The 17,542-nt window shown below is 37.2% G+C and overlaps 1 protein-coding gene across 4 annotated transcripts in view; it reads right to left on the bottom strand.

Moving 5' to 3' along the window:
- Nucleotides 1-17,542, bottom strand: part of PHIP (PHIP subunit of CUL4-Ring ligase complex) — a 107,126-nt gene that overhangs the window by 59,731 nt on the left and 29,853 nt on the right. For all 4 annotated transcript variants that reach the window (XM_090136102.1, XM_031610834.2, XM_031610835.2 and 1 more), the window contains exons 10-15: nucleotides 12,264-12,334; nucleotides 11,394-11,494; nucleotides 11,258-11,298; nucleotides 10,171-10,269; nucleotides 7,661-7,814; nucleotides 6,640-6,774 (exon numbers count right to left, since the gene is read on the bottom strand). In XM_090136102.1, coding sequence (XP_089992228.1) covers nucleotides 6,640-6,774; nucleotides 7,661-7,814; nucleotides 10,171-10,269; nucleotides 11,258-11,298; nucleotides 11,394-11,494; nucleotides 12,264-12,334 — 601 coding nt within the window. The remainder of the gene's footprint in view (nucleotides 1-6,639; nucleotides 6,775-7,660; nucleotides 7,815-10,170; nucleotides 10,270-11,257; nucleotides 11,299-11,393; nucleotides 11,495-12,263; nucleotides 12,335-17,542) is intronic.

The raw sequence follows: 17,542 nt of genomic DNA, 5'->3' as shown, positions 1-17,542 counted from the left end.
GTCTAAAATCTCAAGTAATTTGCTTCTGGGCTGACAATTTTATATAGATAGGATGAAAATCACATATTACTAACATTAAAACTGCAACTGCAAAAAGCTTAAACTTGTTAGCTAATGAACACTTTTCAATTCAGCTCAACACTGTACTCATTTTAATACATTGCTTTCAATACAGACAGAAGAAACTACATACTCCACACTAGTCTAATCTTTGAATAAGCTATTTAACATTTTGCAAAATTAACATGAAAGACCTAGTCCTTGCTTTGTTTTTTAAAAAATTCATATTTAAGCTTTTAGCTTCATCATCTGTTGCTAATTAGTAAGTATGCTGAACACATGCAAGTGACAAGAATTCCTAGTTCTAGATACAATTGCAATTTACATAAAGTAAGTAACATTTTGGATGAAAGTTTGGGAGAGCTCATCATGAGCTTCCCAAAGCAAAGTACCTGGAATGAAAGAAAACAGCTAGGATCTTTGTACACAGATTTAAATGAAAATAAGCACAAGTTGAAAATGCCAGTTCTCCCCCCCACAAACACAAACACAACTTTTCATGTGTTCTGCAGAATGCCTCATTCTACCTTACAGCAACTACAGCTATCAAAGATAATGCTGTCATTGTAGGTCTCAATGAAAAAGCAGGTCTTATGCTTTGGACTGGCATTTTTCAGAGACAGCAAAGAACTGTTATAGAATACCCTATTACTTTGTCCAACACTGATGCAACAGGGAGGTCAGCATTCCCCCAAGGCTTTGCAATTCTGAAGGTTTTTTCTGCTGGTTTCCATAAAGCAGGACAGAGGGTGGAAGAATGACTAACACCCACTCGGGCAGTAACAGTTAGGGCACTGTAAGAAATCATCCATTATTCTTCAAGTATCAATCTGGTTTCCAGGGGAAGCAACACGCAGTCAGAGAGAACAATCACATTTCATGGAGAGATTAAAGTTTTTCTTTTGCAGTGTAACTGAGGCTGAGGATACAGGAGAGGGAGAAGACTTTTCATGAGGATTTCTTCTTCTCCCTCCAAAAAGAATCAAAGTTGCTTCAAATCATTAGTTTACAGAGTTAGTGCATTTCTGAAGTACACTCATGTAATTCTTTGGAATCAGCAAACCCACAACAGCTGAAGATACACAGTGCGACCTTTAAGTATCAGAGGCTAAGGTGGTTCAGCTTTTCAACAAGTTGGAAAAAGGCACAAAGGCAGGAAGATTTTGAAGTATTCAGATTTGTCAATTTAATACAAGACTGTAAAAACATTCTTTCAGTATCAGTATTTCAAAGCATTCTTCAGAATATGAAGGCCACCTCTGAACTCAATTCAAAGTAGTTTCCAGAAATATCATTTACCCAGAACGTGTCCCAAAAAGCACTGTAATACACAACAGTGCTCAGAGGTCTTAAAGCTAAGGTAGAAACAAGAATTGATCCAACTGAAGTCTTCACAAGCATTAGGAGTAGAACTTCCTGGTTACAAGCAAATGTCTGAAACTAACAAGTTCAAGCATACAGGAGCTCCTGAGGCATGTGGATAACATGAGATGTAAAGAAGCCTACTAATGGCTGTACAAAGCCTAACTTCCCCAAGATTCAATTTGCAAGGAGTCAATCCAGGAAGACCAGAGAACAATATCTCATCATGTAAGATATTTTAGTTGGTTGGTCTTGTTTGGTGTTTTTTTTTGATTTTTTTTTTTGTTGTTGTAGTTTTTGTTTTTTAATACATCAGGAGAACCTTTTTGTTTTTTAAATATAGGTATTCGTACTCCAGCTTGCCTGCTTATCAGTTTCTATTTTACACAAAGCTGTTTTTCTTATTTTAAACATAAAGGTAGTCAGAAAGACTCTGTTAACCAATATAAAAAGCTTATAAAAAGTAGGCAATTGTAATGCCTACTCACAATATTTAATCAAGTATCTGATTCAAGCAATTGTATTTGAAGATAACAGTGCAAAAATAAAAAAAAAAGTTCTACAATTAACAAAGATTGTGAAAATTCCCACCCATCCCTAGTCCTTCATTCTTGCTACTGTATTACAGTTATCATATTCTCAGCTGCATACTTGCAAGTAATAGCAGCCACCATATGTTCCTGCAACTGTTAGGCTATGCTGCAAACTGAATTATTAACCAAAAACAAAAACAAAAAATAACCCCACACAACAAAGCCTTTCAGTACATATCCTGAAATTGTTTAGGAAAGATTTTTTTTTCTTTAAACATACTCCTCCTGGGCAGGCCATTCGTGGCACAAGTAGTATTTGCCTTACTGCAGGAGAAACCTACTCATTAAAGCTCCAGACAGAAGGAACGCCTGCTGCAAGCAGTCTGAGCCAGCAGACCTCAGCCCTGTCAGGTATTGCAGAAGGGAAGTCACATAAATCAAAGAAAAAAAAATCAAGGGCAGGACTCCAATACCACAAAGATATTTGGAGTCAAACTCAAACATTGTGTGTGTGATTACAATACCAACAAAGAACAATCCAAACCAACCAAGACTTTTGCCTCTTCCCATTGTTACTAAGTACCTCCTTTTTGATCTGGAAGACTCTCAAGTTCCTGTAGTTTTCTCTCACCATCAAACTTAGATGGTTAAACCATTCTGAGAAACTTTTGTTAAGGCCTATGGGAATTTGAAGTATTAGGCCAAGTTGCAGCATACACCATTCAAGTGATAATACTGGAACCAAATACTAATAAACCAAAACTGTTAAGTCTAATAAAAACTAACTCAGTGACAACATCTGAAAGAAAATGGGCACTATGACAACTGAGTGGTGAACACATTTTATTATTATTTTGTAAATGGGGTAACAGAGAAATGATCTTGCAAATTCAAGCTTTTACAAAGCTTGGAGCCAAAGGCTTCAATTTACCTAGAGCAGACATACCCAAACCAATACACCTCAGATTCAAGATTCACACCTCTCTGTAGCAGCACAACTTCAAGAGTAAGTTGGGGAAAAAGTCCAGTCTAGAAATTCACAGATGAGACAACCTCCTGGGTAAGTAATAGGTGTTGAATTGAACACCTTGCCATCCAAGAAGAAAACAGAAATTAAGCCTTCTGTTTCCCAGCTGAACACTTAACTAATAGGCAGTAACAAAGAGCTGAATACAACTCCTAGCCATGTCTTAATTCCTGCTTTTGACAACTGCCTTACCACACAAGGCACTCAAATGCCACACTGCAGACTAGAATAAGAAGTGGCAATTCAAATGCATTTCTATGTCCTCCATCACCAACTAGCTCTTACAAGACAGCTTGCCATTCAGCATTTTTTTCCCCCATGTCCACTAAGACAGTGAAATCTAACATACTGTTTAGTATACTGAAGATGTGCTGCTGGATGACTGCATTCCACTTCGGAGATTAACAACCATACTTTCCAAGAGCTCAGGTGCCAAGACTGTCAAGTCATTCAGTGAACCTGGTAACGAGCCACAGTTTCAATATTTTCTGGGTTTGTGCTGTCCTTCTGTAGCAAAAACACTGTTTTCCTGAAACATACAAGCTCTAAAACTAAGCAGTAGCAACCACCTAATGTTTATTACCCTGGGTTTCTTTGCAACTCTTCTAAATGCTCATCTATACAAGCATGTTACAACCTGTGAAATTACCCTAATATTCTATCACCAAAACCACAAACTCAGTTGATTCCTAGAAAAAAGGAATGACAAAAATACACAACACATTTTACAATAGCAGCTAGTATTAAATCAAGAATGGCGAATGTATTACACAGGCTACAAACAACAATAAATGGTTGTATTTGCATGTGCAAATGCACACCAATATTTATTTGCTGAATCTCAAAATTGTTTAAGAGAGCTTTAGACATCTCAGTTTTGATATTCCTATGGCAAATTTCACTATTTGGGGTAGGGAATAAATTTCTTGAGTCTAGCTGACCAAAGACTTTAAGCTAAGCCAGTAGTGTATGACCATGAACTAAAACATCAAGCTGTGCAATTAAGACCTGTACAGAAATCTATCACCACAGTGGAGAGTACACATGAGAACATGGTATATATAAATTATATACATACTTACTGAGAGTAAGCCCATATGTGTAGATAGTCACTTATGGGATCACATTCTATTATTAATTTAAAAAGACTACAATATGGCAGAAACCAAGGGTGTTTCAAATTCAGTTGTGATTGTGCTAACTAATTTTATAGCAATTCAAAGTTCATAAAAAAAACAAACTCAAAGAGAATGTTCTGCATGACACTCAGTCTCTAAGTGACATCCATCTGCAACAAATTGAGGAATCAAAGTATTTGAGCCTTGATATAAGTTCAACACAGAACAAAAAAAAAATTATCTAGCTGCTAGGGATTTGCAATTTCACATTCACTAACTGGATAAAAGGAATTAAGTCTCAAACTGACTCAAGCTTTGATTTTTGATGCTGAGAATGAAAGAATTCAGACTGGGGAGAGCTTAAAAAATACCCAGTTCCACTTTAAGGATTTAAGATGTTTTAGATAAAACAAGCATTCCAGGTAGGTAGGGAATACATGACTGGACTAATTATCATTAATAATCACCTAAGATTTTTCTAATTCAGTCAATGTCCCCAAGGTCTGCAATTTTTACAGAACTTTTGCCATGAAAAAGACAGTCAGTATTAGTTATATTACTAGAGACAGTTTTGCAAGGCCATGATGTGAGGTTCTTGAATGGCAAAGTAGATTCCTCATGTCATTCAACTTTCAGGTCCGGTTCTTTCAAATTATATTCCCCATCTGATTCAAGATAACCCACTCTGTAAAAGCTTTCCCATCCCCTTCTGTTTTCCAGAAGTATGAGATGACAAACTGAACCAGCCCACGAATGTTTCAGCAGTCATCAGAATAATTTAATAGTGGCTAATATAAGATGTTCCCAGTTGATACATTGGTTAGGAAACTGGGAAAAGACTGGCAGCTCTGCTCATTTGTGCAGTACCTTAGTAAACCAAAATATTTAACAGTTGCAGCTCTGTAACAGTAATCCAGTTTCACACTCTAGGAGTACCTTTCCCCTGTAATCTAAAAAAACATTCCAATTACCACTCTTGTCTTTTGAAGTATCAAATAGAGAACACAGGTGAAATATATAGACACTGTAGAGACACCTCTCACTGTAGAGGATACCTGCCTCACACATCTTTGAGTGAAACTGATTGCCAGATTTACAATTACCCTCACCTCACTCAACAGGCAGACATTACCACATTTTATTTCCAACACAAAGCATGTATTATCAGCTGCTGAGAGCTTCTGATTATCTATACATTTCTTTACAACTCTGAAGATTTTCAAACAAGGTTTTCAATCTTTTTTGGTGTTTGTGACTCTTTTCACCCTTGATTCATACATTTCAGTTTTTTCAGAGGGTTGCCCAAAGTCCCAGGCATCTATAATTTAGATTCTGACAGCTCCTGAATGGACTCGTCTTACATGCAACAAATGAACTCAGCCTGCTCTAAACTTAAAACTCCATGAGAACCATCATCCATCTGCTATAAGTAGTAGTGGAAAGGTATCCTAACAATGCAGTGAGGACATGCAACTCAACTGGTAAGAGCGAACAGCAGTGAGGAACAAAGGTATGTACTCACAGCTCCAATTGACTGGGTTCCCTCTTAAATTCAGTTACAGAAGTCAATGTAAAAAGAACAATACATAAGTTATTGCTGTAGGAGTCTAGGTTCTCCCACAGATTTCAGTAGAACCTTTTCTCTATGAACTGTTCTAAACACTGAACATGTCAAAACTTCATCTGGGTTCAGAGTCCATTTCTAAATGTCTGATATTTGTTTGGTTTTTTTGGTTGGTTGGTTTGGTTTTTTTCTTTTTTTTTTTTTAAACCAATGTATCCATGCCAGATCTCTTCTTCAGATGATCCTTATTCTGGTTTCTAAAACTGTCATTCCACTACAGCTGAAAGCTGGATGAAGCTTATTCTACAACATTCTACAAAGACAATTCTACAAATTTTCTCAACTAGTAGGCAAGGTCTGAATTGCATAACACTATACCTTTTTGAAGAATAGGACACAAAGACCTACTTCATATCAAGAAGCAGAAAGAAATACCTGTTACATCCATCTTCCAGAAGAACTAGTATAATGCAGAACAGATCATAATTGAAACCTGCATGTGGAGGAGCTCTACACAGAAAGGCTGATTGTATTCAATCAGAGCTGAGACAGCATACGACATTGTATGAGATCAGGTGACTCCTGAAGAGTTTTAGCCAGATTAAGAACTAGTAACACAAAAAAATAAACGTGGTTTTATCTTGGTTTCCCAGGCAGGAGATAGAGTACTACAGGAGAGCCTCTGTCACCCTGTCTCTTATGCATGATCTCTGACAACATAAACTAGCATTCCAATTTCACGTGGATGAAGCACGTAGAAAGATGACACTATGGAATACAGCCAGAAGACTTCTCACACTTTACAAATGCAGTATTTGTCCCACTAAACTGATCAGAAATTTCTCTTTTCTGGATGCAGGACCTTCGCCTATATATTACAAATGCATGCTTCAAGATGGCCTACATAAAAATGTGTTAAAAGCAAAAAGTTTAGGAAGGCTGCATTGGCATATCTGCATGAAGCATAGTAATTACCATGTTGAAGTAAGACCGGATTTTGACCCCTCTTGCCAAATCCCAAACTATGACATTCCCGTCATGTCCAGCAGAGAAGAGAACTCTTGGATCAAATGGATGAGGTTCAAGTACAAACACTTCATCTTCATGGCCCTGAAATTAAAGACATAGCAAGATGAACAAGTGGATTATCTCAAATACCACTCAACATGGTAATGCAAACAACTACACTGTTCATCTATGAGTGCTCAGCATGTAGTAATTAATTTGACTACATTCTGTTGTTTGTTTTTTTTTGTTTTTTTTTTTATCTACATATTATTCTCTATGCAGTTGCAATTTTAGATTTTTAATAAGTATGTCAAGTATGACAGCTTCAAAACAAATTTGTCCCACAACTTTCATCACAATTTTAGAAGACCAGAATTCAAATTTGATATTTTTTATTTTAATGCTTCGTAGACTTCTATTTGTTTAGGTATGGTTTAATTAGAAATTTAATTTAGAATCATTCAAGAATCAACTGTAATACTACAGTTAGATAATTACATCTCCAGAGTTAATATCAACTTCGCTGAAAATATTCTCATCTCCAGGTATATACAGTTGCCTATTTTCTCAACTAAAATAAGTAAAAGCCATTAGCAAAAAAATTTATTCTCTCTAGAAGACTGCTTTTTTGTATTCATGGAATGCTGAGATTACAATAACAAGTGTCTGTGTTTAATCAGGATAATTCTATTAACTGTATTTCAAATATCTGCCAAACTAAACAAAGGCCAAAAGAAACAACTTCTCTCCTTCCAAGATGGTATTTTAAGGAAAAAGTAAAAAATTAGTTCCAGACATCTCAACAATAATGGCAATTTGCAACTTTTAAGCTTTATTTTCTAAAAAGCAGCTGAGATACCTTAATTACTCTTGAATCATGTAAATACATTTGCTAAAGCTGAGGAGAAAAATGAGTGAAGAAGAACTTTGATGACATACACACGAAGTCTGCATTTCAGATTACCAAATCATGGTAGAGCAACCTTACCATGAGAATATGAATGAGTTGGCCAGTGAAAGAATTCCAAACTTTCAGTGTCATGTTATTGACAGCAGTTATAACAGAATTGTCATGGCGGTCCCACGCCACCATGGTCACTTTCAGCTTTGTAATTTTATCTTCTACACCTTGTAGAGTTTGTCTAAAACAAGAGAACAAGAAGAGCTTCAAAGCAATTCCAGTCTGCTAAAAAACATTATGTCCATAACAAATGATAATACACCTGTGTACTACTTTATTATTGAGAATATCGGTTCTTCAAGAACATGGCAGTATGAGAGATGCTACCCATTTTTCAACACACAATCAGAAAAGAGCTATCAGTTCTTAAACAAAGACTACAGAGTCCTCTCAATATTTTAAAAACTACGTTATATATACCAAGCTACAGTTTAATTCCATAGCAGTTGCTGAGTTAGCTGAAGAACAAGAATCCAAACTAGTCAATTAGTGAACAGTAATTTAGCCTGGAGAATATCAGTGTTAAGTATTTATAAACACAGAAAGAAGTATTCTCATACTTTTAAATGAGTTAAAATTCTCAGGAAATGTAGAGTACAACATCACCACACTTTACTATCAGCGAGGTGCACTTAATCTTGCATGCATTTTATTTTTATCCTTATAAGAATGGAACACTAGCCACCTGAAACATAATCCAAACAAAAATATAGAATCTTCCATTTGCAAGGGATGCTCTGAAAGTAATGCCTCCTATTTTATTAATTTGGCAGATGTCAGTGGTACTGCAGAAGAGGTTGAACCTTCCTGCCAACATTCTGTTCCGTTTTGTTGCTCTGTGACAAATGTGATAGATGGCAGCTGATGGGCAGTCTGACAACAAGGCACCTGACACAGAAGTGCAGATGAAGAAAAGTGTGCGACTGACTTCCTCAATGCAGAAAACAATTGTACCCACTGGCATTCACTGACTTTTGTCAAACACTGACGGAAACCAAACAGTGGATGTGAGCACAGTGAGGCAGCAGTGGGTGGTGTGTTTCAGCAGTGGCAACAACGGGTCACCAGCATTGGTGCAGATTTTTAAAAGCACAGCATGCAGGCTCTTATTCATCACTGGCAAAAATGCACAGCTACTAGCAGTGAGTATGTTGAAATGAGTGCTTTGTAGCCAAAAATTTGCTCTATCAAACAGTGTTATTGCACTCTTTGCATCAGCTGTAGTTTTCATGGAAATAAATAGGAGGCATTACTTTCAGAGCACCCTACATTGAAATACAACACATGATCTAATTATATACACTGAACAGTTCAAAAGTACGACATGCCACTATAGCTAAATTCCTTTCTAGATACAATGCAGAACACAGGAGTCTTTTTATAGGCTGAATTCTTTCTTTCCTTTCAGTGCACTAATTTCATTATCTCTGAGAAAATTGTGCTTATGCAAAAAAAGATCACATCACAAAGTGCAGAATTGCACTTTACTCTCCTAATCAAAAGGGACAAATGAGAATTCAACTACATGGCTGAAACAAGCAGTCCAGTTTCTCTACAAAGTTTTGCATTTTGACCATAATGAAAAAAGAACCCATTGCTATTTTTTTCCAGGATGAGTTAAAACCAATAATTTTTATGAGCTACATTTTGAAGGAAAAATAACTCAAATTTCATTTTTGGAGTGGTAATGTACAACAGACTTTCATCCAAAAGTTTTATACTCGTGTTTATTGTGCCTGCCCCTAAGACACCTTCTGATCCAAACTTGTAAGTAAATTATAAGAGCTCATTAGCCATCTCTTCCACCCCTCTTTCAGGTGTCTTTTCACAGAATTACTTTTGAATATATACATGTTTTTATTAAATAAACTCCTTTAAACCACTCAATTTGATCAGTTTACGAAAAAGGTTTACCCATGAAATCACTGCTAACCTTTCTAATAATCTAATGTTGGAAAACGTTTCCTTCATGCAAAAATAATTATCTTCTACAAAGTCTCCATCTTCAAGTCTTTTTAATCACTTAGTCTACTGTACAGAAGTTTTCCATACCTACAAAGCTTTGTGAATTCTCAGATTATTCCAGCCAAGTGAGAACCCATTACATGGCAGGTAACTTATTTGCTCTGGCACATGGTATGAAAGAACTCAAAATTCCTTTTCTGGGCATGCAGATTCCACAGTAACTTTTAAATATCACTAAAATGCAAGAAATCTCAGTAAGAGATCTAACTTGGTTTTCTTGGTCTAGAAGCCTCTGTTAAAAGCATGAGTTTAGCCTTCAACATGTCTTGTGTATCTTCTACTCTCTTAATCTAAGCAATGTGCTAATGGAGGTATTATCAGAACAAACTAATTTCCACTGTTAAACATGTAGTTAAATATTTGTTTTCATTGGGCTTCAAGAGCTAGACAAGCATGCTGCACATTTAATCCTTAATCATTAAAGGTGGCTTTTTTTTTTTCAATATGTCAACAAACAAAAATCAACGGATTTCAAGTATCTATGGGGTAACAGAATATTTGATATTACTTACCCTGATGGACGAGTAGCCATATCTAACAAAATGCTTTTCCATTCTCTTCGCTTAAATTGCCAGATTCGTGCCGTTCCGTCACGGCTTCCACTCACAAATCTAAGAAAATGGGAAAAAAGTAAATTAGATAATGAAGACCATTGCACAAAAAGAAGCGGAAGCTAGAGAACTCAGAACTCAAAAAAGAAAGTTGAAGTATAAGGAGTCCAAATATTGTAAGAATGCTGTACTACCAGACTGAGGTGAAAACACACTTTATGGACCAGAAAAAATTTAAAGGCCTGTAAAAAGTGGAATTTGCTTCCCTAATACAAGCCCCTTACAGACTAACAGCACTTGGATCCATAGTGCACCTTGCAGAGCTACCACACTGCTCTGCCAGTGGGACATTAGAGTCCAGTGAGCACTGTAACACTGTAATTCACCTATCACTGCCTGTAAAGCTACAAAGTAATTTAAGAGGTGAGAAAACTGAAGTGCAAGGAGAACTGAGAGCTGAGTCTCAATTTAAAACAAGCAAAATCTATCACAAGACTTATTTGAACAACTGCCTCTGAACAGCTGCAAACAAGCTGGAGCTTCTTCCCCACTTTTCTGCACTTTTTCTGGGGGTCACAAGGAAGAAAGGGATGGACAGAGGAACACAACGCAGCTGGCTTTCCAATGAAAGTTTATGTTACAGCATCATTTGAATGAAATATCAGAAATTTCACAATAAATTGAGGTATGTTCTTTAGCATTCTTCACATCCAAAATCCAGAACTTCAGTGAAGCATTTATAAAGGGTAGCTAAACAAAGACTTGCCTGATTTTATTCAATAGTTTTCCTGTTATCCAACAATCACTTAACTGAGAATATATACATATATTAATTAAAAAAAAAATAAATGTATTTCTACATTCCTTAATTCGCACAATTCAATGCAATGAAGACTGGTGTAAAGCTGACAGATACTATTTAAAACAAATTATAGACGTTTTCTGTGTTGAGGTTCATATTAGTTTTTTTCTAACTACATTGAGAAGCTGATATTTACAAATTTCCAAGTCAAAAGACTAGCTGTGAATAAATAAATGTTTTGCTTACCTGCTACTACTATTAGAAAACTGAATGCTGTCAACTTTGTCCTATACAAAAAAAAAAAATTATCAAAAGTGATTCCAAACTAAACAAAACCATTATTTAAATCAAATAACATATGTAATTTTAATAAAGTATTTACAGTATGAAACTCCAACTCTGATATCTTCTCTGGCTGACCTGATCCAAAGAAATAAACCCTAATGATGTGATCTGTACTCCCCGTAGCCAGAAACATTCCACCTGAGAAAAGAAAACACAGGTAAGTAATAATAACAAAAATGGGCAAGCTAATGATATTGCAGAATCTTCAGATGTGCCTAAGATTAAATTTTTATATTTATTCTCTTAAATGTACAGCTGTATCTCATTTCAGTTTTGTCTATAGCTGACCCTTCAGTAAAACCAAAAAAGGTTAGAAACTCAAAAGTTAAACTTGTGTTTAATTACCTCACATTTGTTGTCACATAAATAGGCATCTGGAGACATATTCAAAAGATTAGCTAACTACAGTGATTTGTTTGTGACTTGGCTCTCACTGGCCTCAGTCTTAGAGTAAATAGAATGGAAAAATAACTCCAGTAATTCTGAAAATACTTCTCTGCCATTTTACTATCTTATCTCATTGTTTACACTGCATTCTTCATCAATTGCCAGCTCTGGGAATCAATGAAGTTCAGAGCATAAGAACCTGTTAATCAATGTTTTCTTAATAAAACCCCTATAAATTCCATTTTAGGTAAAGTTGACTTTCAGAATTGCTCTGAGGAAAAAGGTTTTACCACTTTTTAAAGAACTGTGGGCAAGAAACTTCCTTTCAACCTGTTATGCTCAACTGTTGTCCAGAACTTCCATATCACCAGATTCAGATCATTATTAATATTTAACATTTCTCTCAGTAACAGTTTTAACTCAATTTCAGAAATACGCTACATTAACTGCATTGGACTTTACTTTATTCTCCAAATAGTTTCCTAAACTGAGACAAAGATTAAACAAATCAGTCTTTTACCAGCGCTAAAAGAAGAGCAGATCATTTGGACTCCGGGCCGAGGGCGTTCCGTAAACTTTGTTGGCCTCGGACTACAATAAAAGAAACAGTTAAATAATTTCCTAATATGAAATTATTTTTTTCCCTAAACAGAAAAGCCAGAATCTTAGAAATAAAGCACAGAGAGACAAAATTAAATATGACAGAACAGATGGCTGCCCATCTATAAACCATTTGCTGTGACTATGCTTCATGATCTGATCTTTGGGAAACTAAGGCATACATATGGACCAAGCAATTGCATGTATCACTCAGAAGTGTGCCACAACTTAAATCCCCTCGAATATTGACATAGAAAACATCTTCCTTTAAGTCACCTGTAAAGTGGAAGAGAAGACATCAGAGCCAGTTACCCAAGGTTCAGTTTTAAACCACTGAGTTTATCAGAGCTCTGGTTTTCTCCTGCTAAATGTGGCTGTTTTTATTAAAAGAAAGAAACAAAGCCTGGCACTCTTTGTAGGCAAATACACACACAAGGAAACGTAAATAAATTTCACGTTTTTTACAGTGTTAAAAGATAAGAGTTTCATCAGAAAGCATGTATTATTTGCAGGTAGCACTAATTCCAGATAGCCCCCATGGAGTGTTACAATAATGCCTGGAAGCATTTAAGAAATTTTACTTCATGCACCGTGCTTCTTCTCTCAGGTATTTCAATAGCTGATGTGCAAGCAGAACTAAAGAATCAATGACTTGGCACTTTAAGAGCACATGTATAAAAACAAAATTAAATCTGGTCCTTCAATCACTTCAGTTCTGCTCACATACTGCAGCAACCCCAGATCAGTAGGTGGTCTTGCACAGTATACCATCTGCAAACCTCGGTCCTTAAAGAATAAACTTGCTCGAGAACAGCAGCATTACACCCACAAGTGTCATCACTAAAGATCTGTTTAACATAAAAGAATGCATATTCATGATTAATCTAAAATTTTCTCTTTTCAAATCAAAATGGCTTTTTTTTTTCCTCAGCTGAAGGCAGATGCGTAAGAGACCTTTCTCTATCAGCTATTGCTATCTCAAAGAAGGTAGTAAGCATTAAACCTTGATAGTGTTTATATATAAACTAAAGTATTAAATACGCTGTGAATAGCAGTTAAGAAATCTTTCTCCAACTTGTTCATTCTGTACAGGTTGTTTCTGAACCTTCCTTCAGGAGTAAGATTATTCCTTATGTCTCCCTGCCAGAAGACTTTGCAAGATACGTTAAACAAGACAGATCTATCACACAAAACAGTTCAAGTCCTTCTTAAATGAGATACTAACTTAAAATGAACTATCAGATGATTCAATATGCAGCTTACATAACATGGAGCAAGTGTAAATAGATAAATAGGCTGCTGTTTTCTTCCACTGTAGTTTGTGGATTCTGCCTTTGGAGTTAGGACAGCTGCAAAACAGAGCAAGTATGCACTTATGTTCTAGTTCGGATAATCAAATTCTCCAGCTTACATCTCTCTAATGTGTGCTATTTTAGGCATTAGGAAACAAGATTATGGCACTCTTTCACACTACAGCAGACCGCAATCTACAAGACAAACTGGAGAACCAGTAACTTGAGGAAGTAAGGGAGGTGGACAAAAGGATAACACCTGGAAAGTTAATTTTAACAAGCCTTCTTACTCCATTTATACAAGCAGTTGAAAGGCACTAAGATACCTTCAATACTTCACTGTTCCAAGAAAGCCCTGGTAAACCATTTTCCTCCCAAAACGAGAGGCTTCCATCAAAACACAACTTGAACTAAGAGCAGCAGTAAAAAAAACAATTTCACATAGAATCACAGAATGGCCCAGGTTGGAAGGGACCTCAAGGATCATGAATCTCCAACCCCCATGGGAGGCCACCAACCTCTCCATTTAATACTAGACCAGGTTGCCCAGGGCCCCATCCAATCTGGCCTTGAACATCCCCAGGGATGGGGCATCCACAACCTCCTTGGGCAACTTGTTCCAGCGCATCACCACCCGCTGAGTGACAAAATTCCCCCTAATATCTAACCTAAACCTCCCCTGCCTCAGTTTAAAACCATTCCCCCTTGGCCTGTCACTATCCAAGCTTGTAAATAGAAGTAACCCCTCCTGTTTATATGCTCCTTTCAAATATTGGAAGACTACAAGGTCTCTCCCCAGGCCTCCTCTTCTCCAAGCTAAACAAGTCCAGATTCCTCAACCTTTCTTCATAGGAGAAGCGTCAAAATAATTAGCATGTTTTGCTGATTTTTTTTTAAATTATTTTTTAAAATAGAGCAGACAAGAAGCTGTACAGTGAGTTGTTCTATCCAAATCTGTGAGACAGTTTTGCTGCTCTGTGCACTTGGTCTGCCAATAACAGACTAACACTGGAAACTCACGATCCAAATAGGTGGCATAAGAATAACCAGAAAACACAGCATCTTCCTTGAAGCACTTACACAAATATTCTGCAGTGCAAGTAACTTAACTTTTGTGCACTGATAACAATTCTACCTCATACTTGAGGCAATTATCCATCAAATTCTGATGATCTAAGGTTGATTTTCTCTTCTCCCCACTGTCACTTGAAAAAGGATGCAATTCTTGTTTCTTCTACCTAGAATAGTAATGGACTAAATGTGGGGGAAGGTTTGGATCACTTTATTTCTTATTTATTTCCCTTTGAAACACTTTGACTGATCTCTTCACCTACAGAAACAACTACCTTACCCTCTTCTCTATTTAGAAACAAAAATAATATGACTGGAATGTTACTGGAATGCCTCTGGGCATACCCTTTAATGGGAAGCTCTTCACTGAAAGAACAGGAGCACACAGGTGGCTCCATGCAAGTGAACATCATGAACCCACACCAGTCACAGAATATGATCAGTCAATCATTCAGATGAGGTTCAACAAGGCCAAGTGTCAGATCCTGCACTTTGGCCACAACAACCCCACGCAGCGTTATAGGCTTGGGGATGAGTAGCTGGATGATTGTGAAGAGGAAAGGGACCTGGGGGTGTTGATTGATGCTCAGCTTAACATGAGCTGACAGTGTGCCCAGATGGCCAAGAGGGCCAACGGCATCCTGGGCTGCATTAGAAATAGTGTGGGAAGCAGGAGCAGGGAGGTGATCATCCCCCTGTACTCAGCACTGGTGAGGCCTCACCTCGAGTACTGTGTTCAGTTTTGGGCCCCTCACTACAGGAAAGACATTGAGGCCCTGGAACGAGTCCAGAGAAGGGCAACGAAACTGGTGAGGGGTCTGGAGCACAAGCCCTATGAGGAGCAGCTGAGGGAGCTGGGATTTAATCTGGAGAAGAGGAGGCTCAGGGGAGACCTCTTGCTCTCTACAACTTCCTGAAGGGAGGTTGTGGTGAGGAGGGGTTTGGCCTCTTCTCCCAGGCAATGAACAGGACCCGGGGAAATGGCCACAAGTTGTACCAGAGGAGGTTTAGGGTAGACTTAAGGAAAAACTTTTTCTCTCAGAGAGTGGTCAGGCACTGGGATGGCCTGCCCAGGGAGGTGGTGGAGTCGCCATTCCTGGCAGTGTTCAAGAGGCATCTGGATGAGGAGCTACGAGGAGATACGGTTTAGTTTGTGGTAGCAACGGTAATGAGAAGATGGTTGGACTAGATGATCTTTCAGGTCGCTTCCAACCTTGTGATTCTATGATTCTATGATTCGCTTTGAGCAACACTGAGAATTTTGTGGTCTGCCATTCATCCTATGGCACAAAAATTTACTGTAAAGTATTTCCTGCAGTTTATGAAAACAGAGCTTTTGCCAGAAATCTCCTGTTCAGGCTGTATGTGTAAACAAAACATTCAACATGCCTCAATGAATGAAGTTACCCAAACGAGGGGATACCAACATAGGATGCCTCTAATTTCAAAGATACAATTAACATAGCAACAGAGCTACTGGCAAATAGAATGCAAAAATCCTTATGTTTACAAGAGTGAAAGAAATAAACATTTGCAATAAATTAAAAAAAAAAAAAAATAGAAGAACCAGGATAAGGCCTATAAGAAAAAAAAAATACAAACCAACAACAACAAACACACACAAAAATACTTCATAATGGGCCTTCAGAATACGATTCCTCTTTCCTTTGACACTGTTTTCCTGCTACTACTCATTTTCCCCCAGCACATCACTGAATGGATGTGAAAGGAATATGCCACGTTTCCACAGTTCTGAAAATAGATCTAGATCTAAAGGTGTAAGGAAGAGCAATCAAAGAATCATAGAGGTTAGAAGTGACCCCTGGTCAGACATCTAGTCTGATCCTCCAGCTCAAGCAGGTTCCCTACAGTAAGACGCACAGGAAAGCATCCAGGTGAGTTTTGAATATCTCCAGAGAAAGAGACTCCACAGCCCCTCTAGGAAGCTTGTTCCAGTGCTTGGTAACTTTTCAAAGGGCCAATTGCCTCATCTAAAACTACAACAATCCTTACTTATTATTGAGGCTGAGTGTCCATGCACAAGGTCTCCTGGTGAAAAACTACACTGGATTCCTAGTTTCACAGTATCGTTAACATGATTTACGATGATCACAGCTAGAAAAGTTTATAGTTTAGAAAACTAAATAGAACCTCCTGTAACTAACAAGATTAAGAAGAGAGACATGGAGACTTTTCTGAGTGTGCAACTATTTCAGTGTGCTACGTAACATACAACTATGTTCCAGTCCTAAAAGACACAAACGTTTCTTATTTAGATTTAGTATATGCTTTAGCTTTCATGAAAAAGCATGAAGTACTTCAAATGCATAACAGCTATGCTAAATTGGAGCAAATACCTATGAATAGCATCCTACCTCCAGCTGTAGCCAAAACTGAGTGTGTAAGAACAGAAAAAATATACAGTGATAACTTTCAGTTTCTTCATTTAAGCTTTCAACAGGTATAATAATCTATGACAAAGAGTTCCATAACTTAGCTGCATGATAAAAGCCACCTCCTTCAGCCTGTAGATTAGCTAGTTTCAGTTGATACTCTCTAGCACACGATGAGTCAACAGCCAATTACTATATAACCTCTTCAGGACGCTGCCAAACGTACAGGTCTCACTCATTTTAGGCACTCATCTTCCAGACTGAAAAGACATATGTAGGTTGCTCCAAAAGTAATGCCTCCTATTTATCTCTAAGGAAACCACCAACAGATACAAATGGTAAAATTACCCTACTTGATAGAGCACATTCTCACCTACAAAAATAAATAAATAAATAAAAATAATTTTAAAAAAATCAACACAGCACCATTAGTTGCACATTTT

The sequence above is a fragment of the Phasianus colchicus genome, chromosome 2 (genome assembly GCF_987193195.1).
Source record: "Phasianus colchicus chromosome 2, bPhaCol1.hap1.1, whole genome shotgun sequence".
Taxonomy (NCBI): domain Eukaryota; kingdom Metazoa; phylum Chordata; class Aves; order Galliformes; family Phasianidae; genus Phasianus; species Phasianus colchicus.
Note: the sequence above shows the minus strand (reverse complement) of the source record. Positions and strands in the feature narration are given on the sequence as shown.